Source organism: Myxine glutinosa, chromosome 7 (genome assembly GCF_964187855.1).
Source record: "Myxine glutinosa chromosome 7, kmMyxGlut1.1, whole genome shotgun sequence".
NCBI classification, from domain to species: Eukaryota; Metazoa; Chordata; class Myxini; order Myxiniformes; family Myxinidae; genus Myxine; species Myxine glutinosa.
The window spans coordinates 133,210,199-133,238,025 of NC_136267.1; the positions used below are offsets into that span (position 1 = coordinate 133,210,199).

Here is a 27,827-nt window from a genome sequence, read left to right on the forward strand (position 1 = left end):
ACACAAAATCAAGGCTTATGGAAAACCGAGGAAACAGGGGGTAAAATGGCAACACACTGACATTGAGGCCCCAAGATAGGAGGAAACGCAATAACCTCCAAGAAAGGAGGTTGGGTTAGGTAGGGTTAACAGGGGTAGAAAAAAGTGTCAGTAGGGATGGCAGATGGCATGATATGGTGTTGTACCACCTGCATCAGGCCTTGAAAGGAAGAGTGGGATGGAACAGCCTCAGGAAGGTGGTTCCACAAATGGGAAAAAACAGGAACAAAGGAGTGGAAACCCTAGATATTGGTAGTTTACCCAAGAAAGAGTGTACATATTGGAGTTGAAAGGGAGTGTTGGAGAGCTGAGAGAGCCAGACCAGAGGAGAGGTGGTAAACATCACATGTCACTGACTTGTCGGTGATATGAGAATAACACGCCATGTGATTCAGCCTCATTGCGGGAGATTCCAATCATGTTGAGATTCCACAAAGTCCATGAGAGAGATGTGATGCTGTGTTTTTCAGGAAGCACTGTATTCCATCGAGTTATGAACCTTATGGGCTGTGAGTAACTATGATTTTAATTGCTTGGGATAAGGGCTGCTCAGTCTATAACTGACTGGAGGGCAGCTTTGCTATATGGTCAGACCAGGAGCAGTATTGGCTGAAGGTGAGGGCAAGTTGTTCAAGAACTGGACCTCTTCCAGTGGCTGACCATGGAAATCAAGTGGGTTCATTTGGAGAACATTCCAGAATGATGGTGAGACTGAGATTTGCCAGAATTGAAAGATCTGTTCCTTTTATCAGACCAGCATCAAATAAATTCCAAATCACCAAAGAGTGATGCAACTGTATCACATGGTGATGGGGGTAATGTACGACACAATATGCAATCATCTAGAAAAGGAGAGGGTTTCCAGAACATCAGAGATGTCATTGAGGACAAGACTGGCTCCAAGACTGCCTTTTGGGGCCCTCGAGCCTCCAATGGGAGAGAAGAGGAGCGGGCTTTATTGATAACAATGCATTGACTGAAAAAGTGAAGGAAGTCAGAAATCTTGGGTATAACGGCGGCCTTGTATGCCACAGGCAGAGAGAGAGAGCTTGGAAAGCAAAGCAGGAAGCCAGACTGTGTCACATGCCCAAGATATGTCTAAAGATGCGGTCCTGACCTCTTGGTTGAGATTAGGGCCGTTGATGAGAGAGGAGCAGCAGCATGTCCAGAATTGAGTGAATGGGATGCAATCCACACTGATGGTCTGGACTTCTATCACATCCCACCGATTTTCTTTTTCCTCCCACATTCATCCTTCCCCCTTATTTTTCTCAACACTCTTCCATCCTTCCCCATTCCACCACTGCCCCCACCCCCACCAACCTCTGCTCCACGATAATTATCTTCATTGTCAAACCTTGTTTTCCATTAATCTTCATGCAGAAATAAATATTTAAATCTCAGAAAATAAAAAGTAATTAAATAACTAATTATTCTCTTCCATGATACCAAAAAAAAAAACACCAACACACATGCTTACACGCACTCACTCGACTATGTCGACTCCAAATCTCAAAGTTACCATACTAACTTTTCCCTTCCATCTTGACAAAGCCTTGTATTCAAACACACGGATCGTTTAATCAAGCTCTAATAAATTACTGGGCAGGGTAAAGTACAGTGGAGGCCTTCCTTACAAGCAAGGGAACCAAACGTGGCGTTACGGTATTCCTCCCAGGACATCTTTCCACTGTTGTCGGAGTCTTTCCAGTGCTTGTCTGCGTACTCGTACACCCAACGACGCTGCGTGTGCTGGATCCAAGCACGTAGCTCGTCCTCCGTCACGAAGCCATCTAAATCACTGTCGACTTTGTCCACAATCACGCTGTTCCCATGGAAATAAAAATAATTGCAAAACGATGACATGTAGATTCAAAGTAGAAATCCAACTCTGGGTTTTCGACCAGAAACAGTATCTATATGAATTGTAATAATTCAAATAATGAATCAGCAATGATTATTTAATTTCCGTCTTTTTGCGAGTTAATTAAGGAGAGCAACATCTTACTATAATTCACCAAATGTCTGTCCGTCCATCTGTCTGTCCGTCTGTCTGTCCATTCGAAGGTACCACAAAAACAGCTGAACCGATCGCAACGATATTTTGGGTGGGTAATCCTGGGATCTCCAGGAGTAAAATAGGCTATTTAGTTTTTCCAATTTCAGCTTTAGTCTCCAGCATTCTCAGGTTTGGATTCCTGCATAACATTCGCGTTCACATAACGTTCATTGTGACGATGTTGTTTTCCCGGGTGCCGCACCAACGCCTGCACCGATCGCTGCACAGCTGCACCGATCGGACTCGGTGACCACGGACAAAGACCTTTTGTTAGGACACGGGTTGAATCCCTGCTTGAGAGAATTCCAACCCCCTCCCCGACATCACGGCCGTCTCTCCAACTCACAATCCCACGAGATATGCGGAAAGGACGAGATATGCGGAAAGGACGACCCAAAACCAATTTAAACATCATTCGTATATAAACATCATCAAAAGTAAATAATGACCTCGGCCAAAGTTCAAACGACGTTTAATCTCTACATGAGAGAATTCCACATAGCTATTTGGGCGTTGTTACACTAACAGATCTCGATAACGATTTGAAACACGATGGAATAATATTTACCGATATGAACAGTGATGTGGCTTTTATTGAAATTCTAAAGATACTGTTTAGATTTTGATGATTTGCGTGTGATATGATTTAACGGATGTTTATATGAATCGTTTAAAATTTTAAAAAGCCTTCAATTTCTGATATTTTACCTTTTCATTTGGGCCTCCCAATTGAAGCCCCGTCCACAGGGCAGGTACCGTTGCTAGTAATACTGTAATGAGATTATTGAAAAGTAATAATTGTAATCCATTACCAATACTTATGTATAGATCTGTAATCTGATAAAAGTTTCTCTTATTTTATAGGAATTACTTGGAGAGAATATAATATCTGACAGGATGGTGCAGATGTCCTTACCTCTGAGGTGTTTAGCATGGGTTTCCTTCCCAACCCAACAAAAACTATCACGTTGGTGTTTTGCAGGTAGGTGTTGCATCACAAAGTGCACCGTCCCACAGATGGATCTTGAATTGGGCACCTCGTCTACCAGCATTAGTCGGTTGATATTGTTACGTTTGTAGGGGGTAGACAATGATTACCTTAGAACCAGGTAGAATGCTTTGGTGGTATACTCTGACTGCCGTGAAGAAGAAGAAACCTCAATGTATCAAAAGTAGGAAATTTGTGTAGACCGGATGTCATGTAAGTGTATCTTCGTCCACATGAGAGGGGTGGGGTTTGTTAATTAGCGAGGGATTATGGGTAAATTAATCCTCTGTATGTAATTGCCTCTGTAGTCTTTTCCTGTGTTCCTTATGACACTGCACTACACACCATAGCCAAGCTGAGCAATCGACACCATAATTAATGACACTAATTAAAAACCAACCGGAAACCAGATATCAAGCACTACCGCTGATAATACCGACTTGGTGAGCATACAGACACAGGAAGGCCACGAGCCACGCCCCGAAGAGCAGCGATTGGTCCGGGATTTGATTGACGCAAGGACTGGTAAGATGAGACTCGCTGATAGGAGACCGAGGCATCGTGGGATGACGTCAGAGCCTCAAGTACAAAATAGGTGGAGTGGTGGACATTTTCTCTCTTGGGTCTGGACTTTGTTTGTGAACAGTCACTGAAAAGCTCTCTCTCAGCATCGACATTTTGTCTCTCTCGGCATCGACATTTTTCCCTTCTCGTTTTGGATCTGGTGGTGAACGGTGTGCCGACATCTTCTGGCTTCTTCTCGTTCTGGATCCATAGCGAACGGTCGCTATTGCTCTTGCGCAAGGAAGCTTCATCGCGAACGGTCGTGTTCCGACATCTTCCTAGTGATCATGAGGAGGAATAGCTGCGGACCGAGAACTGCGGTTTCCCGAGCACGGATGACGAAGACGAGCGCGGCTGGGCGAACGCGGGTGCGTGAGGCCTAGTTCGCGCCCACGGCAGTGCAGCGAGCGCATTTTCCCGCCAAGGCCTCAGACGATTTTTGACGATTCCTGACGAGATACACCAGATTATGTATGTATTATGGCACTTGGAGATAAGTGCCACAAATCACACCTATTTATTTTCCAGTTATTTTTGCCTGTGTGGGAGTGCTCCAATTAGGAATATAGTTTTATCGTGTTTTCTTTGCTACCGGCATTTTCTTTAATAAATCCAGTATTTTTGCACATTTTTATTCCGTGTCAGTTGGAGTTGATTTATTGCAGGGTCGAGGACGTGGGGTGGACTCGTGAAGTTAAGTTATTTGGCTTCCCCCTCCCCCCCCCACCCCCCCCCCCCCCCCCCCCCACGTATTCTCCACTATATTTTGACTGAACGCCTTGGAGTGTTAAGCTCGTCTGGTCATCTGTGTCACCCTGCGGTGTTCACCACACAGGGTAGTCATGCAACGATATTAAAGATCCCACTTTGTCTTTCATGAAGACGAGGCGACTTATCGTCGACACCCTGAACAAGTTTACAACTTGCTGCCTTGTCGAGCTCCAGCCGAACATCAGGCCGAGGCACTCGGTTTGTGAAAGATTTGCACCAACCTCTTGCATGCCCTATGAACCGGCAAGCCATATTAAAATGGGGACATGGTGTAAAAAGTAGACTCGTATGGGTTATAGGAAAGCAAAAGGAAAAGCAAAAGGAAAGCAAAAAACACAAATGTGCACCTGAAGGATGCATTAGAAACAATGGCGAAGCATAAGGCCTAGCATTGACTCTCTGTCGTCATGGATCTGGCAAACCTGTTTAAAGCCAAAAGTCAGGAGCGAGAAGGCCCTTTCCTGTTTCAGCATGACAATGCTCCCGTGCCAAAGTGAAGTCCATACAGAAATGGTTTGTCGAGATCGGTGTGGAAGAACCTGACTGGACTGCACAGAGCCCTGACCTCAACCCCATCGAACACCTTTGGGATGAATTGGAACGCCGACTGCGAGCCAGGCTTAATTGCCCAACATCAGTGCCTGACCTCACTACTGCTCTTGTGGCTGAATGGAAGCAAATCCCCGCAGCAATGTTTCAAACATCTAGTGGAAAGCCTTTCCAGAAGAGTGGAGGCTGTTATAGCAGCAAAGGTGGGACCAACTCCATGTTAATGCCCATGATTTTGGAATGAGATGTTTGACAAGTACATACGGTGTGATGTTCAGGTGTCCACATACTTTGGCCATTTAATGTGTGTGTGTATATATATATAGATTAACCCTGTTGCTCTTGAATTTTGGGCCACCCTGTATACTGTGCTGATGAAGATGAGTCAGCTAAGGAAATTACTGGGGAATAAAATGGGTGCATTATTGGGGTTGGAATCCTTGTTCACGGAGAAGAGCCCAGTGCAGTGTGGAGGAGGTCCGGGTGAAATGGAATAGTTGAGTAATGTGGAATGGAAGTGCTTTGCACTGCATTGCAATTATTCCTATCTGTAGTGTCGCTATGTCGCTCCACAATAATTGCCTCTTGACAAATGGCCGTCCGCTTTGATTTTGGGGATTAATTGGAGCGTTGCCCTTTCAGACATAAGTGTCATTATGTAGGTTGAAGTGACTATCTCTATTACACCCCAAGCTGCTCTGATACAGATTTGGCAAATTAGTTTGTCATTCAAGTCCCAATGCACCTGAGCGATTATCCCAGTTTTACTCCAAAAGCAACGACCGGTAACTAGCTCTTAATACGCGGTATCCTTGAATTTCCATTTAGTGACAATTTCTTGTAAAGTTAATAAATAGAGCACATCAGATGCAAAACGCTTTAGAAATGCCTGGTTTGTTGCTCGGATTAAAATGAGAAACAAGTAGGCCACCATGTTCATGTGCTTACTAGTGGGGTATGCTTATACATTATGTAGGCAATAACAAACCGTCCTTCGTACGTAGGTAAATAATAAATAGAAGCTTTATGATTAAAATATATCATATCAAGTTAGGTTTATTTATTTATTTTACGGACGCGTCTACGGCTTTTACGTAAATTTTCATTGAGATTTTTTTCCCACAGTTTACAGTTATAGAATTACAAATTTTCAAATGCTAGATATCGACTGGGGTTTGTTTGTTTTTTCGGATGCAGTGAGAAAAGAGAAAGCAGCAGCATTGTTGTGTCATCGATGGTACCCAGAGTGCTCTGGGATGTGACGTCACAAGCTCAGTGGCTGTGGGGGTGTGGTGGGATACAACCCGTACTCTTCCTGAGGGGTTAGGACCTGTAGCGGTGTGAGAGAGTTACACTAGCACTCACAACACGTACGAACACAGCTGAGTGTGCTCAATGAAAACCCGACAGGCCTATCACAGGACCTACTAGCCAATCACACACACACACACACACCGGATCAACCTCCTTGTATCGCACCATGTTATTAAATTAATTTCCCAAAGTTCATTTATGGTCGATTTCGATTTAGCACAACAATCGTGAGAAGTGCACAGCACAAACCGATAACAAGGTTATTCGATTTTTAACCACTCGGCACAGCAACACTTACTCAAAAGCTTTCCAGGTCATTCCAGCTCAGCTTTGAACACCTTTACACAGATGACATCTACAAATTTGAGGCCCAGTATTCACCTCAGACATTATTGATGGTCTTATAATATCAGATGTTTTTTCTAAATATATAGCAGCAAAGAACAAACACCACCCATTACATCTCAGATTATTATAACAAATTACTCAGCAGCCAAGGTAATCAGTGGCAAAAAAAGATTTCTTAAGTTATCCTCCCAACACCAAACCCCGATGTACCTGAGTCTGATTTTGCTTTCCCCGATGTACCTGAGTCTGATTTTGCTTTCCTCTGGGCTCAGCTTGTCGAAATCCTGCGCCTGCTCGGCACCCAGGAACGAGTCGTGGTCATAGCCAAAGTCTGTGTGGTCGTCATGGGATTTGTCACTGAGAGGTTTCTCCTGATGGACGCGCTCGTCAGGAGAATTGGGCTTGGCAACCCCAGCAACCGCAACAGCCAGAAGGAAACCAGCGCCGAACGCAGTCAACACGAGAGCACGAGCCGCAAGCATCGTTTTCTCAATAACCTGGAAATTCGGGCACAAGGTGATTCATTATATGTTCAGGGGAATGAAGCATAATGTTCACACGTTCAGGGAAATGAAGCATAATGTTCACATGTTCAGGGAAATGAAGCATAATGTTCACACGTTCAGGGAAATGAAGCATAATGTTCACACGTTCAGGGAAATGAAGCATAATGTTCACACGTTCAGGGAAATGAAGCATAATGTTCACACGTTCAGGGAAATTAAGCATAATGTTCACATGTTCAGGGAAATGAAGCATAATGTTCACACGTTCAGGGAAATGAAGCATAATGTTCACACGTTCAGGGAAATGAAGCATAATGTTCACACATACAGGGAAATGAAGCATAATGTTCACATGTTCAGGGAAATGAAGCATAATGTTCACATGTTCAGGGAAATGAAGCATAATGTTCACACGTTCAGGGAAATGAAGCATAATGTTCACACGTTCAGGGAAATGAAGCATAATGTTCACATGTTCAGGGAAATGAAGCATAATGTTCACATGTTCAGGGAAATGAAGCATAATGTTCACAAGTTCAGGGAAATGAAGCATAATGTTCACACGTTCAGGGAAATGAAGCATAATGTTCACACGTTCAGGGAAATGAAGCATAATGTTCACACATACAGGGAAATGAAGCATAATGTTCACACGTTCAGGGAAATGAAGCATAATGTTCACACGTTCAGGGAAATGAAGCATAATGTTCACACGTTCAGGGAAATGAAGCATAATGTTCACACGTTCACAAGTTCAGGGAAATGAAGCATAATGTTCACACGTTCAGGGAAATGAAGCATAATGTTCACACGTTCAGGGAAATGAAGCATAATGTTCACATGTTCAGGGAAATGAAGCATAATGTTCACAAGTTCAGGGAAATGAAGCATAATGTTCACATGTTCAGGGAAATGAAGCATAATGTTCACACGTTCAGGGGAATGAAGCATAATGTTCACACGTTCAGGGAAATGAAGCATAATGTTCACACGTTCAGGGAAATGAAGCATAATGTTCACACGTTCAGGGAAATGAAGCATAATGTTCACACGTTCAGGGGAATGAAGCATAATGTTCACACGTTCAGGGAAATGAAGCATAATGTTCACACGTTCAGGGAAATGAAGCATAATGTTCACACGTTCAGGGAAATGAAGCATAATGTTCACACGTTCAGGGAAATGAAGCATAATGTTCACACGTTCAGGGAAATGAAGCATAATGTTCACACGTTCAGGGAAATGAAGCATAATGTTCACAAGTTCAGGGAAATGAAGCATAATGTTCACATGTTCAGGGAAATGAAGCATAATGTTCACACGTTCAGGGAAATGAAGCATAATGTTCACACGTTCAGGGAAATGAAGCATAATGTTCACACGTTCAGGGAAATGAAGCATAATGTTCACACGTTCAGGGAAATGAAGCATAATGTTCACACGTTCAGGGAAATGAAGCATAATGTTCACAAGTTCAGGGAAATGAAGCATAATGTTCACATGTTCAGGGAAATGAAGCATAATGTTCACACGTTCACAAGTTCAGGGAAATGAAGCATAATGTTCACACGTTCAGGGAAATGAAGCATAATGTTCACACGTTCAGGGAAATGAAGCATAATGTTCACACGTTCAGGGAAATGAAGCATAATGTTCACACGTTCAGGGAAATGAAGCATAATGTTCACATGTTCAGGGAAATGAAGCATAATGTTCACACGTTCAGGGAAATGAAGCATAATGTTCACACGTTCAGGGAAATGAAGCATAATGTTCACACATACAGGGAAATGAAGCATAATGTTCACACGTTCAGGGAAATGAAGCATAATGTTCACACGTTCAGGGAAATGAAGCATAATGTTCACACGTTCAGGGAAATGAAGCATAATGTTCACACGTTCAGGGAAATGAAGCATAATGTTCACATGTTCAGGGAAATGAAGCATAATGTTCACACGTTCAGGGAAATGAAGCATAATGTTCACAAGTTCAGGGAAATGAAGCATAATGTTCACACGTTCAGGGAAATGAAGCATAATGTTCACACATACAGGGAAATGAAGCATAATGTTCACAAGTTCAGGGAAATGAAGCATAATGTTCACAAGTTCAGGGAAATGAAGCATAATGTTCACAAGTTCAGGGAAATGAAGCATAATGTTCACACGTTCAGGGAAATGAAGCATAATGTTCACATGTTCAGGGAAATGAAGCATAATGTTCACACGTTCACATGTTCAGGGAAATGAAGCATAATGTTCACACATACAGGGAAATGAAGCATAATGTTCACACATACAGGGAAATGAAGCATAATGTTCACATGTTCAGGGAAATGAAGCATAATGTTCACACGTTCAGGGAAATGAAGCATAATGTTCACACGTTCAGGGAAATGAAGCATAATGTTCACACGTTCAGGGAAATGAAGCATAATGTTCACACGTTCAGGGAAATGAAGCATAATGTTCACACGTTCAGGGAAATGAAGCATAATGTTCACATGTTCAGGGAAATGAAGCATAATGTTCACAAGTTCAGGGAAATGAAGCATAATGTTCACACATTCATGGAAATGAAGCATAATGTTCACACATTCATGGAAATGAAGCATAATGTTCACATGTTCAGGGAAATGAAGCATAATGTTCACACATTCATGGAAATGAAGCATAATGTTCACACATTCATGGAAATGAAGCATAATGTTCACAAGTTCAGGGAAATGAAGCATAATGTTCACACGTTCAGGGAAATGAAGCATAATGTTCACACATTCATGGAAATGAAGCATAATGTTCACAAGTTCAGGGAAATGAAGCATAATGTTCACACATTCATGGAAATGAAGCATAATGTTCACACGTTCAGGGAAATGAAGCATAATGTTCACATGTTCAGGGAAATGAAGCATAATGTTCACATGTTCAGGGAAATTAAGCATAATGTTCACACGTTCAGGGAAATGAAGCATAATGTTCACAAGTTCAGGGAAATGAAGCATAATGTTCACATGTTCAGGGAAATGAAGCATAATGTTCACACGTTCAGGGAAATGAAGCATAATGTTCACATGTTCAGGGAAATGAAGCATAATGTTCACACGTTCAGGGAAATGAAGCATAATGTTCACACGTTCAGGGAAATGAAGCATAATGTTCACACATACAGGGAAATGAAGCATAATGTTCACATGTTCAGGGAAATGAAGCATAATATTCACACGTTCAGGGAAATGAAGCATAATGTTCACACGTTCAGGGAAATGAAGCATAATGTTCACACATACAGGGAAATGAAGCATAATGTTCACACATACAGGGAAATGAAGCATAATGTTCACATGTTCAGGGAAATGAAGCATAATGTTCACATGTTCAGGGAAATGAAGCATAATGTTCACACGTTCAGGGAAATGAAGCATAATGTTCACACGTTCAGGGAAATGAAGCATAATGTTCACACGTTCAGGGAAATGAAGCATAATGTTCACATGTTCAGGGAAATGAAGCATAATATTCACACGTTCAGGGAAATTAAGCATAATGTTCACAAGTTCAGGGAAATGAAGCATAATGTTCACACATACAGGGAAATGAAGCATAATGTTCACACATACAGGGAAATGAAGCATAATGTTCACAAGTTCAGGGAAATGAAGCATAATGTTCACACGTTCAGGGAAATGAAGCATAATGTTCACAAGTTCAGGGAAATGAAGCATAATGTTCACAAGTTCAGGGAAATGAAGCATAATGTTCACATGTTCAGGGAAATGAAGCATAATGTTCACAAGTTCAGGGAAATGAAGCATAATGTTCACACGTTCAGGGAAATGAAGCATAATGTTCACAAGTTCAGGGAAATGAAGCATAATGTTCACACGTTCAGGGAAATGAAGCATAATGTTCACAAGTTCAGGGAAATGAAGCATAATGTTCACATGTTCAGGGAAATGAAGCATAATGTTCACACGTTCAGGGAAATGAAGCATAATGTTCACAAGTTCAGGGAAATGAAGCATAATGTTCACAAGTTCAGGGAAATGAAGCATAATGTTCACAAGTTCAGGGAAATGAAGCATAATGTTCACATGTTCAGGGAAATGAAGCATAATGTTCACACGTTCAGGGAAATGAAGCATAATGTTCACAAGTTCAGGGAAATGAAGCATAATGTTCACACGTTCAGGGAAATGAAGCATAATGTTCACAAGTTCAGGGAAATGAAGCATAATGTTCACAAGTTCAGGGAAATGAAGCATAATGTTCACACGTTCAGGGAAATGAAGCATAATGTTCACAAGTTCAGGGAAATGAAGCATAATGTTCACAAGTTCAGGGAAATGAAGCATAATGTTCACACGTTCAGGGAAATGAAGCATAATGTTCACAAGTTCAGGGAAATGAAGCATAATGTTCACACGTTCAGGGAAATGAAGCATAATGTTCACAAGTTCAGGGAAATGAAGCATAATGTTCACATGTTCAGGGAAATGAAGCATAATGTTCACACGTTCAGGGAAATGAAGCATAATGTTCACAAGTTCAGGGAAATGAAGCATAATGTTCACAAGTTCAGGGAAATGAAGCATAATGTTCACAAGTTCAGGGAAATGAAGCATAATGTTCACATGTTCAGGGAAATGAAGCATAATGTTCACACGTTCAGGGAAATGAAGCATAATGTTCACATGTTCAGGGAAATGAAGCATAATGTTCACAAGTTCAGGGAAATGAAGCATAATGTTCACACGTTCAGGGAAATGAAGCATAATGTTCACACGTTCAGGGAAATGAAGCATAATGTTCACACGTTCAGGGAAATGAAGCATAATGTTCACACGTTCAGGGAAATGAAGCATAATGTTCACACGTTCAGGGAAATGAAGCATAATATTCACACGTTCAGGGAAATGAAGCATAATGTTCACAAGTTCAGGGAAATGAAGCATAATGTTCACACGTTCACATGTTCAGGGAAATGAAGCATAATGTTCACACGTTCAGGGAAATGAAGCATAATGTTCACACGTTCACATGTTCAGGGAAATGAAGCATAATGTTCACACGTTCAGGGAAATGAAGCATAATGTTCACACGTTCAGGGAAATGAAGCATAATGTTCACACGTTCAGGGAAATGAAGCATAATGTTCACATGTTCAGGGAAATGAAGCATAATGTTCACATGTTCAGGGAAATGAAGCATAATGTTCACACGTTCAGGGAAATGAAGCATAATGTTCACACGTTCAGGGAAATGAAGCATAATGTTCACAAGTTCAGGGAAATGAAGCATAATGTTCACACGTTCAGGGAAATGAAGCATAATGTTCACACATACAGGGAAATGAAGCATAATGTTCACAAGTTCAGGGAAATGAAGCATAATGTTCACATGTTCAGGGAAATGAAGCATAATGTTCACATGTTCAGGGAAATGAAGCATAATGTTCACATGTTCAGGGAAATGAAGCATAATGTTCACACGTTCAGGGAAATGAAGCATAATGTTCACACATACAGGGAAATGAAGCATAATGTTCACAAGTTCAGGGAAATGAAGCATAATGTTCACACGTTCAGGGAAATGAAGCATAATGTTCACACATACAGGGAAATGAAGCATAATGTTCACACATACAGGGAAATGAAGCATAATGTTCACACATACAGGGAAATGAAGCATAATGTTCACACATACAGGGAAATGAAGCATAATGTTCACACATACAGGGAAATGAAGCATAATGTTCACAAGTTCAGGGAAATGAAGCATAATGTTCACACATACAGGGAAATGAAGCATAATGTTCACAAGTTCAGGGAAATGAAGCATAATGTTCACACGTTCAGGGGAATGAAGCATAATGTTCACACGTTCAGGGAATGAAGCATAATGTTCACACGTTCAGGGGAATGAAGCATAATGTTCACACGTTCAGGGAAATGAAGCATAATGTTCACATGTTCAGGGAAATGAAGCATAATGTTCACAAGTTCAGGGAAATGAAGCATAATGTTCACATGTTCAGGGAAATGAAGCATAATGTTCACACGTTCAGGGAAATGAAGCATAATGTTCACAAGTTCAGGGAAATGAAGCATAATGTTCACATGTTCAGGGAAATGAAGCATAATGTTCACACGTTCAGGGAAATGAAGCATAATGTTCACAAGTTCAGGGAAATGAAGCATAATGTTCACACGTTCAGGGAAATGAAGCATAATGTTCACAAGTTCAGGGAAATGAAGCATAATGTTCACAAGTTCAGGGAAATGAAGCATAATGTTCACACATACAGGGAAATGAAGCATAATGTTCACATGTTCAGGGAAATGAAGCATAATGTTCACACGTTCAGGGAAATGAAGCATAATGTTCACACGTTCAGGGAAATGAAGCATAATGTTCACAAGTTCAGGGAAATGAAGCATAATGTTCACACATACAGGGAAATGAAGCATAATGTTCACACGTTCAGGGAAATGAAGCATAATGTTCACAAGTTCAGGGAAATGAAGCATAATGTTCACACGTTCAGGGAAATGAAGCATAATGTTCACAAGTTCAGGGGAATGAAGCATAATGTTCACACGTTCAGGGGAATGAAGCATAATGTTCACACGTTCAGGGGAATGAAGCATAATGTTCACACGTTCAGGGGAATGAAGCATAATGTTCACAAGTTCAGGGAAATGAAGCATAATGTTCACACGTTCAGGGGAATGAAGCATAATGTTCACACGTTCAGGGGAATGAAGCATAATGTTCACACGTTCAGGGAAATGAAGCATAATGTTCACATGTTCAGGGAAATGAAGCATAATGTTCACAAGTTCAGGGAAATGAAGCATAATGTTCACATGTTCAGGGAAATGAAGCATAATGTTCACACGTTCAGGGAAATGAAGCATAATGTTCACACGTTCAGGGAAATGAAGCATAATGTTCACAAGTTCAGGGAAATGAAGCATAATGTTCACACGTTCAGGGAAATGAAGCATAATGTTCACAAGTTCAGGGAAATGAAGCATAATGTTCACAAGTTCAGGGAAATGAAGCATAATGTTCACACATACAGGGAAATGAAGCATAATGTTCACATGTTCAGGGAAATGAAGCATAATGTTCACACGTTCAGGGAAATGAAGCATAATGTTCACACGTTCAGGGAAATGAAGCATAATGTTCACAAGTTCAGGGAAATGAAGCATAATGTTCACACATACAGGGAAATGAAGCATAATGTTCACACGTTCAGGGAAATGAAGCATAATGTTCACAAGTTCAGGGAAATGAAGCATAATGTTCACAAGTTCAGGGAAATGAAGCATAATGTTCACACATACAGGGAAATGAAGCATAATGTTCACATGTTCAGGGAAATGAAGCATAATGTTCACACGTTCAGGGAAATGAAGCATAATGTTCACACGTTCAGGGAAATGAAGCATAATGTTCACAAGTTCAGGGAAATGAAGCATAATGTTCACACGTTCAGGGAAATTAAGCATAATGTTCACAAGTTCAGGGAAATGAAGCATAATGTTCACACAGTACAGGGAAATGAAGCATAATGTTCACACGTTCAGGGAAATGAAGCATAATGTTCACAAGTTCAGGGAAATGAAGCATAATGTTCACACGTTCAGGGAAATGAAGCATAATGTTCACAAGTTCAGGGAAATGAAGCATAATGTTCACAAGTTCAGGGAAATGAAGCATAATGTTCACACGTTCAGGGAAATGAAGCATAATGTTCACAAGTTCAGGGAAATGAAGCATAATGTTCACACGTTCAGGGAAATGAAGCATAATGTTCACACGTTCAGGGAAATGAAGCATAATGTTCACACGTTCAGGGAAATGAAGCATAATGTTCACATGTTCAGGGAAATGAAGCATAATGTTCACACGTTCACATGTTCAGGGAAATGAAGCATAATGTTCACACGTTCACAAGTTCAGGGAAATGAAGCATAATGTTCACACGTTCACACGTTCAGGGAAATGAAGCATAATGTTCACAAGTTCAGGGAAATGAAGCATAATGTTCACACGTTCAGGGAAATGAAGCATAATGTTCACACGTTCAGGGAAATGAAGCATAATGTTCACATGTTCAGGGAAATGAAGCATAATGTTCACACGTTCACATGTTCAGGGAAATGAAGCATAATGTTCACACGTTCACATGTTCAGGGAAATGAAGCATAATGTTCACACGTTCACAAGTTCAGGGAAATGAAGCATAATGTTCACAAGTTCAGGGAAATGAAGCATAATGTTCACACGTTCAGGGAAATGAAGCATAATGTTCACAAGTTCAGGGAAATGAAGCATAATGTTCACACATACAGGGAAATGAAGCATAATGTTCACACATACAGGGAAATGAAGCATAATGTTCACACATACAGGGAAATGAAGCATAATGTTCACAAGTTCAGGGAAATGAAGCATAATGTTCACACGTTCAGGGAAATGAAGCATAATGTTCACATGTTCAGGGAAATGAAGCATAATGTTCACAAGTTCAGGGAAATGAAGCATAATGTTCACACGTTCAGGGAAATGAAGCATAATGTTCACATGTTCAGGGAAATGAAGCATAATGTTCACACGTTCAGGGAAATGAAGCATAATGTTCACACGTTCAGGGAAATGAAGCATAATGTTCACATGTTCAGGGAAATGAAGCATAATGTTCACAAGTTCAGGGAAATGAAGCATAATGTTCACACATACAGGGAAATGAAGCATAATGTTCACAAGTTCAGGGAAATGAAGCATAATGTTCACACGTTCAGGGAAATGAAGCATAATGTTCACACGTTCAGGGAAATGAAGCATAATGTTCACATGTTCAGGGAAATGAAGCATAATGTTCACAAGTTCAGGGAAATGAAGCATAATGTTCACACGTTCAGGGAAATGAAGCATAATGTTCACATGTTCAGGGAAATGAAGCATAATGTTCACAAGTTCAGGGAAATGAAGCATAATGTTCACACATTCAGGGAAATGAAGCATAATGTTCACACGTTCAGGGAAATGAAGCATAATGTTCACATGTTCAGGGAAATGAAGCATAATGTTCACAAGTTCAGGGAAATGAAGCATAATGTTCACACGTTCAGGGAAATGAAGCATAATGTTCACAAGTTCAGGGAAATGAAGCATAATGTTCACAAGTTCAGGGAAATGAAGCATAATGTTCACACATACAGGGAAATGAAGCATAATGTTCACACATACAGGGAAATGAAGCATAATGTTCACAAGTTCAGGGAAATGAAGCATAATGTTCACACGTTCAGGGAAATGAAGCATAATGTTCACAAGTTCAGGGAAATGAAGCATAATGTTCACACGTTCAGGGAAATGAAGCATAATGTTCACAAGTTCAGGGAAATGAAGCATAATGTTCACACGTTCAGGGAAATGAAGCATAATGTTCACACGTTCAGGGAAATGAAGCATAATGTTCACATGTTCAGGGAAATGAAGCATAATGTTCACACGTTCAGGGAAATGAAGCATAATGTTCACAAGTTCAGGGAAATGAAGCATAATGTTCACAAGTTCAGGGAAATGAAGCATAATGTTCACACGTTCAGGGAAATGAAGCATAATGTTCACAAGTTCAGGGAAATGAAGCATAATGTTCACAAGTTCAGGGAAATGAAGCATAATGTTCACACGTTCAGGGAAATGAAGCATAATGTTCACAAGTTCAGGGAAATGAAGCATAATGTTCACACGTTCAGGGAAATGAAGCATAATGTTCACAAGTTCAGGGAAATGAAGCATAATGTTCACATGTTCAGGGAAATGAAGCATAATGTTCACACGTTCAGGGAAATGAAGCATAATGTTCACAAGTTCAGGGAAATGAAGCATAATGTTCACAAGTTCAGGGAAATGAAGCATAATGTTCACAAGTTCAGGGAAATGAAGCATAATGTTCACATGTTCAGGGAAATGAAGCATAATGTTCACACGTTCAGGGAAATGAAGCATAATGTTCACATGTTCAGGGAAATGAAGCATAATGTTCACAAGTTCAGGGAAATGAAGCATAATGTTCACACGTTCAGGGAAATGAAGCATAATGTTCACACGTTCAGGGAAATGAAGCATAATGTTCACACGTTCAGGGAAATGAAGCATAATGTTCACACGTTCAGGGAAATGAAGCATAATGTTCACATGTTCAGGGAAATGAAGCATAATGTTCACACGTTCAGGGAAATGAAGCATAATATTCACACGTTCAGGGAAATGAAGCATAATGTTCACAAGTTCAGGGAAATGAAGCATAATGTTCAACGTTCACATGTTCAGGGAAATGAAGCATAATGTTCACACGTTCAGGGAAATGAAGCATAATGTTCACACGTTCACATGTTCAGGGAAATGAAGCATAATGTTCACACGTTCAGGGAAATGAAGCATAATGTTCACATGTTCAGGGAAATGAAGCATAATGTTCACATGTTCAGGGAAATGAAGCATAATGTTCACACGTTCAGGGAAATGAAGCATAATGTTCACATGTTCAGGGAAATGAAGCATAATGTTCACACGTTCAGGGAAATGAAGCATAATGTTCACACGTTCAGGGAAATGAAGCATAATATTCACACGTTCAGGGAAATGAAGCATAATGTTCACAAGTTCAGGGAAATGAAGCATAATGTTCACACGTTCACATGTTCAGGGAAATGAAGCATAATGTTCACACGTTCAGGGAAATGAAGCATAATGTTCACACGTTCACACGTTCAGGGAAATGAAGCATAATGTTCACACGTTCAGGGAAATGAAGCATAATGTTCACATGTTCAGGGAAATGAAGCATAATGTTCACATGTTCAGGGAAATGAAGCATAATGTTCACACGTTCAGGGAAATGAAGCATAATGTTCACACGTTCAGGGAAATGAAGCATAATGTTCACAAGTTCAGGGAAATGAAGCATAATGTTCACACGTTCAGGGAAATGAAGCATAATGTTCACATGTTCAGGGAAATGAAGCATAATGTTCACAAGTTCAGGGAAATGAAGCATAATGTTCACACGTTCAGGGAAATGAAGCATAATGTTCACATGTTCAGGAAATGAAGCATAATGTTCACAAGTTCAGGGAAATGAAGCATAATGTTCACACGTTCAGGGAAATGAAGCATAATGTTCACACGTTCAGGGAAATTAAGCATAATGTTCACAAGTTCAGGGAAATGAAGCATAATGTTCACATGTTCAGGGAAATGAAGCATAATGTTCACACGTTCAGGGAAATGAAGCATAATGTTCACACATACAGGGAAATGAAGCATAATGTTCACACGTTCAGGGAAATGAAGCATAATGTTCACACGTTCAGGGAAATGAAGCATAATGTTCACAAGTTCAGGGAAATGAAGCATAATGTTCACAAGTTCAGGGAAATGAAGCATAATGTTCACAAGTTCAGGGAAATGAAGCATAATGTTCACACGTTCAGGGAAATGAAGCATAATGTTCACACATACAGGGAAATGAAGCATAATGTTCACAAGTTCAGGGAAATGAAGCATAATGTTCACACATACAGGGAAATGAAGCATAATGTTCACAAGTTCAGGGAAATGAAGCATAATGTTCACAAGTTCAGGGAAATGAAGCATAATGTTCACACGTTCAGGGAAATGAAGCATAATGTTCACACATACAGGGAAATGAAGCATAATGTTCACACGTTCAGGGAAATGAAGCATAATGTTCACACATACAGGGAAATGAAGCATAATGTTCACAAGTTCAGGGAAATGAAGCATAATGTTCACAAGTTCAGGGAAATGAAGCATAATGTTCACACGTTCAGGGAAATGAAGCATAATGTTCACACATACAGGGAAATGAAGCATAATGTTCACAAGTTCAGGGAAATGAAGCATAATGTTCACAAGTTCAGGGAAATGAAGCATAATGTTCACACGTTCAGGGGAATGAAGCATAATGTTCACACGTTCAGGGAAATGAAGCATAATGTTCACATGTTCAGGGAAATGAAGCATAATGTTCACAAGTTCAGGGAAATGAAGCATAATGTTCACACGTTCAGGGAAATGAAGCATAATGTTCACACGTTCAGGGAAATGAAGCATAATGTTCACACGTTCAGGGAAATGAAGCATAATGTTCACAAGTTCAGGGAAATGAAGCATAATGTTCACACGTTCAGGGAAATGAAGCATAATGTTCACATGTTCAGGGAAATGAAGCATAATGTTCACACGTTCAGGGAAATGAAGCATAATGTTCACACGTTCAGGGAAATGAAGCATAATGTTCACAAGTTCAGGGAAATGAAGCATAATGTTCACACGTTCAGGGAAATGAAGCATAATGTTCACAAGTTCAGGGAAATGAAGCATAATGTTCACAAGTTCAGGGAAATGAAGCATAATGTTCACACGTTCAGGGAAATGAAGCATAATGTTCACACGTTCAGGGAAATGAAGCATAATGTTCACACGTTCAGGGAAATGAAGCATAATGTTCACACGTTCAGGGAAATGAAGCATAATGTTCACAAGTTCAGGGAAATGAAGCATAATGTTCACATGTTCAGGGAAATGAAGCATAATGTTCACAAGTTCAGGGAAATGAAGCATAATGTTCACACGCTCAGGGAAATGAAGCATAATGTTCACACGTTCAGGGAAATTAAGCATAATGTTCACAAGTTCAGGGAAATGAAGCATAATGTTCACACATACAGGGAAATGAAGCATAATGTTCACACGTTCAGGGAAATGAAGCATAATGTTCACAAGTTCAGGGAAATGAAGCATAATGTTCACACGTTCAGGGAAATGAAGCATAATGTTCACAAGTTCAGGGAAATGAAGCATAATGTTCACACGTTCAGGGAAATGAAGCATAATGTTCACACGTTCAGGGAAATGAAGCATAATGTTCACATGTTCAGGGAAATGAAGCATAATGTTCACACGTTCACATGTTCAGGGAAATGAAGCATAATGTTCACACGTTCACAAGTTCAGGGAAATGAAGCATAATGTTCACACGTTCACACGTTCAGGGAAATGAAGCATAATGTTCACAAGTTCAGGGAAATGAAGCATAATGTTCACACGTTCAGGGAAATGAAGCATAATGTTCACACGTTCAGGGAAATGAAGCATAATGTTCACATGTTCAGGGAAATGAAGCATAATGTTCACACGTTCACATGTTCAGGGAAATGAAGCATAATGTTCACACGTTCACATGTTCAGGGAAATGAAGCATAATGTTCACAAGTTCAGGGAAATGAAGCATAATGTTCACATGTTCAGGGAAATGAAGCATAATGTTCACAAGTTCAGGGAAATGAAGCATAATGTTCACACGCTCAGGGAAATGAAGCATAATGTTCACACGTTCAGGGAAATTAAGCATAATGTTCACAAGTTCAGGGAAATGAAGCATAATGTTCACACATACAGGGAAATGAAGCATAATGTTCACACGTTCAGGGAAATGAAGCATAATGTTCACAAGTTCAGGGAAATGAAGCATAATGTTCACACGTTCAGGGAAATGAAGCATAATGTTCACAAGTTCAGGGAAATGAAGCATAATGTTCACACGTTCAGGGAAATGAAGCATAATGTTCACACGTTCAGGGAAATGAAGCATAATGTTCACATGTTCAGGGAAATGAAGCATAATGTTCACACGTTCACATGTTCAGGGAAATGAAGCATAATGTTCACACGTTCACAAGTTCAGGGAAATGAAGCATAATGTTCACACGTTCACACGTTCAGGGAAATGAAGCATAATGTTCACAAGTTCAGGGAAATGAAGCATAATGTTCACACGTTCAGGGAAATGAAGCATAATGTTCACACGTTCAGGGAAATGAAGCATAATGTTCACATGTTCAGGGAAATGAAGCATAATGTTCACACGTTCACATGTTCAGGGAAATGAAGCATAATGTTCACACGTTCACATGTTCAGGGAAATGAAGCATAATGTTCACACGTTCACAAGTTCAGGGAAATGAAGCATAATGTTCACAAGTTCAGGGAAATGAAGCATAATGTTCACACGTTCAGGGAAATGAAGCATAATGTTCACAAGTTCAGGGAAATGAAGCATAATGTTCACACATACAGGGAAATGAAGCATAATGTTCACACATACAGGGAAATGAAGCATAATGTTCACAAGTTCAGGGAAATGAAGCATAATGTTCACACGTTCAGGGAAATGAAGCATAATGTTCACATGTTCAGGGAAATGAAGCATAATGTTCACAAGTTCAGGGAAATGAAGCATAATGTTCACACGTTCAGGGAAATGAAGCATAATGTTCACATGTTCAGGGAAATGAAGCATAATGTTCACACGTTCAGGGAAATGAAGCATAATGTTCACACGTTCAGGGAAATGAAGCATAATGTTCACATGTTCAGGGAAATGAAGCATAATGTTCACAAGTTCAGGGAAATGAAGCATAATGTTCACACATACAGGGAAATGAAGCATAATGTTCACAAGTTCAGGGAAATGAAGCATAATGTTCACACGTTCAGGGAAATGAAGCATAATGTTCACATGTTCAGGGAAATGAAGCATAATGTTCACAAGTTCAGGGAAATGAAGCATAATGTTCACACATTCAGGGAAATGAAGCATAATGTTCACACATTCAGGGAAATGAAGCATAATGTTCACACGTTCAGGGAAATGAAGCATAATGTTCACATGTTCAGGGAAATGAAGCATAATGTTCACAAGTTCAGGGAAATGAAGCATAATGTTCACACGTTCAGGGAAATGAAGCATAATGTTCACATGTTCAGGGAAATGAAGCATAATGTTCACAAGTTCAGGGAAATGAAGCATAATGTTCACACGTTCAGGGAAATGAAGCATAATGTTCACAAGTTCAGGGAAATGAAGCATAATGTTCACAAGTTCAGGGAAATGAAGCATAATGTTCACACATACAGGGAAATGAAGCATAATGTTCACAAGTTCAGGGAAATGAAGCATAATGTTCACACGTTCAGGGAAATGAAGCATAATGTTCACACGTTCAGGGAAATGAAGCATAATGTTCACACGTTCAGGGAAATGAAGCATAATGTTCACATGTTCAGGGAAATGAAGCATAATGTTCACACGTTCAGGGAAATGAAGCATAATGTTCACAAGTTCAGGGAAATGAAGCATAATGTTCACATGTTCAGGGAAATGAAGCATAATGTTCACATGTTCAGGGAAATGAAGCATAATGTTCACACGTTCAGGGAAATGAAGCATAATGTTCACAAGTTCAGGGAAATGAAGCATAATGTTCACACGTTCACATGTTCAGGGAAATGAAGCATAATGTTCACACGTTCAGGGAAATGAAGCATAATGTTCACACGTTCAGGGAAATGAAGCATAATGTTCACACGTTCAGGGAAATGAAGCATAATGTTCACATGTTCAGGGAAATGAAGCATAATGTTCACAAGTTCAGGGAAATGAAGCATAATGTTCACAAGTTCAGGGAAATGAAGCATAATGTTCACATGTTCAGGGAAATGAAGCATAATGTTCACACGTTCAGGGAAATGAAGCATAATGTTCACAAGTTCAGGGAAATGAAGCATAATGTTCACATGTTCAGGGAAATGAAGCATAATGTTCACACGTTCAGGGAAATGAAGCATAATGTTCACACGTTCAGGGAAATGAAGCATAATGTTCACATGTTCAGGGAAATGAAGCATAATGTTCACACATACAGGGAAATGAAGCATAATGTTCACACGTTCAGGGAAATGAAGCATAATGTTCACATCTTCAGGGAAATGAAGCATAATGTTCACACGTTCAGGGAAATGAAGCATAATGTTCACATGTTCAGGGAAATGAAGCATAATGTTCACATGTTCAGGGAAATGAAGCATAATGTTCACATGTTCAGGGAAATGAAGCATAATGTTCACATGTTCAGGGAAATGAAGCATAATGTTCACATGTTCAGGGAAATGAAGCATAATGTTCACATGTTCAGGGAAATGAAGCATAATGTTCACACGTTCAGGGAAATGAAGCATAATGTTCACAAGTTCAGGGAAATGAAGCATAATGTTCACATGTTCAGGGAAATGAAGCATAATGTTCACACGTTCAGGGAAATGAAGCATAATGTTCACATGTTCAGGGAAATGAAGCATAATGTTCACACGTTCAGGGAAATGAAGCATAATGTTCACATGTTCAGGGAAATGAAGCATAATGTTCACATGTTCAGGGAAATGAAGCATAATGTTCACATGTTCAGGGAAAATGAAGCATAATGTTCACACGTTCAGGGAAATGAAGCATAATGTTCACATGTTCAGGGAAATGAAGCATAATGTTCACATGTTCAGGGAAATGAAGCATAATGTTCACATGTTCAGGGAAATGAAGCATAATGTTCACACGTTCAGGGAAATGAAGCATAATGTTCACACGTTCAGGGAAATGAAGCATAATGTTCACACGTTCAGGGAAATGAAGCATAATGTTCACATGTTCAGGGAAATGAAGCATAATGTTCACACGTTCAGGGAAATGAAGCATAATGTTCACAAGTTCAGGGAAATGAAGCATAATGTTCACAAGTTCATGGAAATGAAGCATAATGTTCACAAGTTCATGGAAATGAAGCATAATGTTCACACGTTCAGGGAAATGAAGCATAATGTTCACATGTTCAGGGAAATGAAGCATAATGTTCACACGTTCAGGGAAATGAAGCATAATGTTCACACGTTCAGGGAAATGAAGCATAATGTTCACATCTTCAGGGAAATGAAGCATAATGTTCACACGTTCAGGGAAATGAAGCATAATGTTCACATGTTCAGGGAAATGAAGCATAATGTTCACATGTTCAGGGAAATGAAGCATAATGTTCACATGTTCAGGGAAAATGAAGCATAATGTTCACACGTTCAGGGAAATGAAGCATAATGTTCACATGTTCAGGGAAATGAAGCATAATGTTCACATGTTCAGGGAAATGAAGCATAATGTTCACATGTTCAGGGAAATGAAGCATAATGTTCACACGTTCAGGGAAATGAAGCATAATGTTCACAAGTTCAGGGAAATGAAGCATAATGTTCACAAGTTCATGGAAATGAAGCATAATGTTCACAAGTTCATGGAAATGAAGCATAATGTTCACACGTTCAGGGAAATGAAGCATAATGTTCACACGTTCAGGGAAATGAAGCATAATGTTCACACGTTCAGGGAAATGAAGCATAATGTTCACACGTTCAGGGAAATGAAGCATAATGTTCACATGTTCAGGGAAATGAAGCATAATGTTCACATGTTCAGGGAAATGAAGCATAATGTTCACATGTTCAGGGAAATGAAGCATAATGTTCACACGTTCAGGGAAATGAAGCATAATGTTCACACGTTCAGGGAAATGAAGCATAATGTTCACACGTTCAGGGAAATGAAGCATAATGTTCACACGTTCAGGGAAATGAAGCATAATGTTCACATGTTCAGGGAAATGAAGCATAATGTTCACAAGTTCAGGGAAATGAAGCATAATGTTCACATGTTCAGGGAAATGAAGCATAATGTTCACATGTTCAGGGAAATGAAGCATAATGTTCACATGTTCAGGGAAATGAAGCATAATGTTCACAAGTTCAGGGAAATGAAGCATAATGTTCACACGTTCAGGGAAATGAAGCATAATGTTCACACGTTCAGGGAAATGAAGCATAATGTTCACATGTTCAGGGAAATGAAGCATAATGTTCACACGTTCAGGGAAATGAAGCATAATGTTCACACGTTCAGGGAAATGAAGCATAATGTTCACACGTTCAGGGAAATGAAGCATAATGTTCACACGTTCAGAGAAATGAAGCATAATGTTCACACGTTCAGGGAAATGAAGCATAATGTTCACAAGTTCAGGGAAATGAAGCATAATGTTCACACGTTCAGGGAAATGAAGCATAATGTTCACACGTTCAGGGAAATGAAGCATAATGTTCACACGTTCAGGGAAATGAAGCATAATGTTCACACGTTCAGGGAAATGAAGCATAATGTTCACACGTTCAGGGAAATGAAGCATAATGTTCACACGTTCAGGGAAATGAAGCATAATGTTCACACGTTCAGGGAAATGAAGCATAATGTTCACACATACAGGGAAATGAAGCATAATGTTCACACACACAGGGAAATGAAGCATAATGTTCACACGTTCAGGGAAATGAAGCATAATGTTCACACGTTCAGGGAAATGAAGCATAATGTTCACACATACAGGGAAATGAAGCATAATGTTCACACGTTCAGGGAAATGAAGCATAATGTTCACACGTTCAGGGAAATGAAGCATAATGTTCACACGTTCAGGGAAATGAAGCATAATGTTCACAAGTTCAGGGAAATGAAGCATAATGTTCACACGTTCAGGGAAATGAAGCATAATGTTCACACATACAGGGAAATGAAGCATAATGTTCACACGTTCAGGGAAATGAAGCATAATGTTCACACGTTCAGGGAAATGAAGCATAATGTTCACACGTTCAGGGAAATGAAGCATAATGTTCACACGTTCAGGGAAATGAAGCATAATGTTCACACGTTCAGGGAAATGAAGCATAATGTTCACACGTTCAGGGAAATGAAGCATAATGTTCACACACACAGGGAAATGAAGCATAATGTTCACAAGTTCAGGGAAATGAAGCATAATGTTCACACACACAGGGAAATGAAGCATAATGTTCACACGTTCAGGGAAATGAAGCATAATGTTCACACACACAGGGAAATGAAGCATAATGTTCACAAGTTCAGGGAAATGAAGCATAATGTTCACACGTTCAGGGAAATGAAGCATAATGTTCACACGTTCAGGGAAATGAAGCATAATGTTCACACATACAGGGAAATGAAGCATAATGTTCACACGTTCAGGGAAATGAAGCATAATGTTCACAAGTTCAGGGAAATGAAGCATAATGTTCACACGTTCAGGGAAATGAAGCATAATGTTCACACGTTCAGGGAAATGAAGCATAATGTTCACACATACAGGGAAATGAAGCATAATGTTCACACATACAGGGAAATGAAGCATAATGTTCACACGTTCAGGGAAATGAAGCATAATGTTCACACGTTCAGGGAAATGAAGCATAATGTTCACACATACAGGGAAATGAAGCATAATGTTCACACGTTCAGGGAAATGAAGCATAATGTTCACACGTTCAGGGAAATGAAGCATAATGTTCACAAGTTCAGGGAAATGAAGCATAATGTTCACACACACAGGGAAATGAAGCATAATGTTCACAAGTTCAGGGAAATGAAGCATAATGTTCACACATTCAGGGAAATGAAGCATAATGTTCACAAGTTCAGGGAAATGAAGCATAATGTTCACAAGTTCAGAGAAATTAAGCATAATGTTCACATGTTCAGGGAGATGAAGCATAATGTTCACATGTTCAGGGAAATGAAGCATAATGTTCACATGTTCAGGGAGATGAAGCATAATGTTCACAAGTTCAGGGAAATGAAGCATAATGTTCACATGTTCAGGGAGATGAAGCATAATGTTCACATGTTCAGGGAGATGAAGCATAATGTTCACACGTTCAGGGAAATGAAGCATAATGTTCACACACACAGGGAAATGAAGCATAATGTTCACAAGTTCAGGGAAATGAAGCATAATGTTCACACACACAGGGAAATGAAGCATAATGTTCACACGTTCAGGGAAATGAAGCATAATGTTCACACACACAGGGAAATGAAGCATAATGTTCACAAGTTCAGGGAAATGAAGCATAATGTTCACACGTTCAGGGAAATGAAGCATAATGTTCACACGTTCAGGGAAATGAAGCATAATGTTCACACATACAGGGAAATGAAGCATAATGTTCACACGTTCAGGGAAATGAAGCATAATGTTCACAAGTTCAGGGAAATGAAGCATAATGTTCACACGTTCAGGGAAATGAAGCATAATGTTCACACGTTCAGGGAAATGAAGCATAATGTTCACACATACAGGGAAATGAAGCATAATGTTCACACATACAGGGAAATGAAGCATAATGTTCACACGTTCAGGGAAATGAAGCATAATGTTCACACGTTCAGGGAAATGAAGCATAATGTTCACACATACAGGGAAATGAAGCATAATGTTCACACGTTCAGGGAAATGAAGCATAATGTTCACACGTTCAGGGAAATGAAGCATAATGTTCACAAGTTCAGGGAAATGAAGCATAATGTTCACACACACAGGGAAATGAAGCATAATGTTCACAAGTTCAGGGAAATGAAGCATAATGTTCACACATTCAGGGAAATGAAGCATAATGTTCACAAGTTCAGGGAAATGAAGCATAATGTTCACAAGTTCAGAGAAATTAAGCATAATGTTCACATGTTCAGGGAGATGAAGCATAATGTTCACATGTTCAGGGAAATGAAGCATAATGTTCACATGTTCAGGGAGATGAAGCATAATGTTCACAAGTTCAGGGAAATGAAGCATAATGTTCACATGTTCAGGGAGATGAAGCATAATGTTCACATGTTCAGGGAGATGAAGCAT

General features: G+C 39.8%; 2 protein-coding genes across 3 annotated transcripts in view; one reads left to right on the forward strand and one right to left on the reverse strand.

Moving 5' to 3' along the window:
• Nucleotides 1-27,827, forward strand: part of LOC144893007 (uncharacterized) — an 812,187-nt gene that overhangs the window by 384,121 nt on the left and 400,239 nt on the right. The window lies entirely within an intron of this gene.
• Nucleotides 1-27,827, reverse strand: part of LOC137431670 (calumenin-A) — a 48,896-nt gene that overhangs the window by 10,914 nt on the left and 10,155 nt on the right. For both annotated transcript variants that reach the window (XM_068123256.2, XM_078782308.1), the window contains exons 2-3: nt 6,873-7,129; nt 1,677-1,864 (exon numbers count right to left, since the gene is read on the reverse strand). In XM_068123256.2, coding sequence (XP_067979357.2) covers nt 1,677-1,864; nt 6,873-7,129 — 445 coding nt within the window. The remainder of the gene's footprint in view (nt 1-1,676; nt 1,865-6,872; nt 7,130-27,827) is intronic.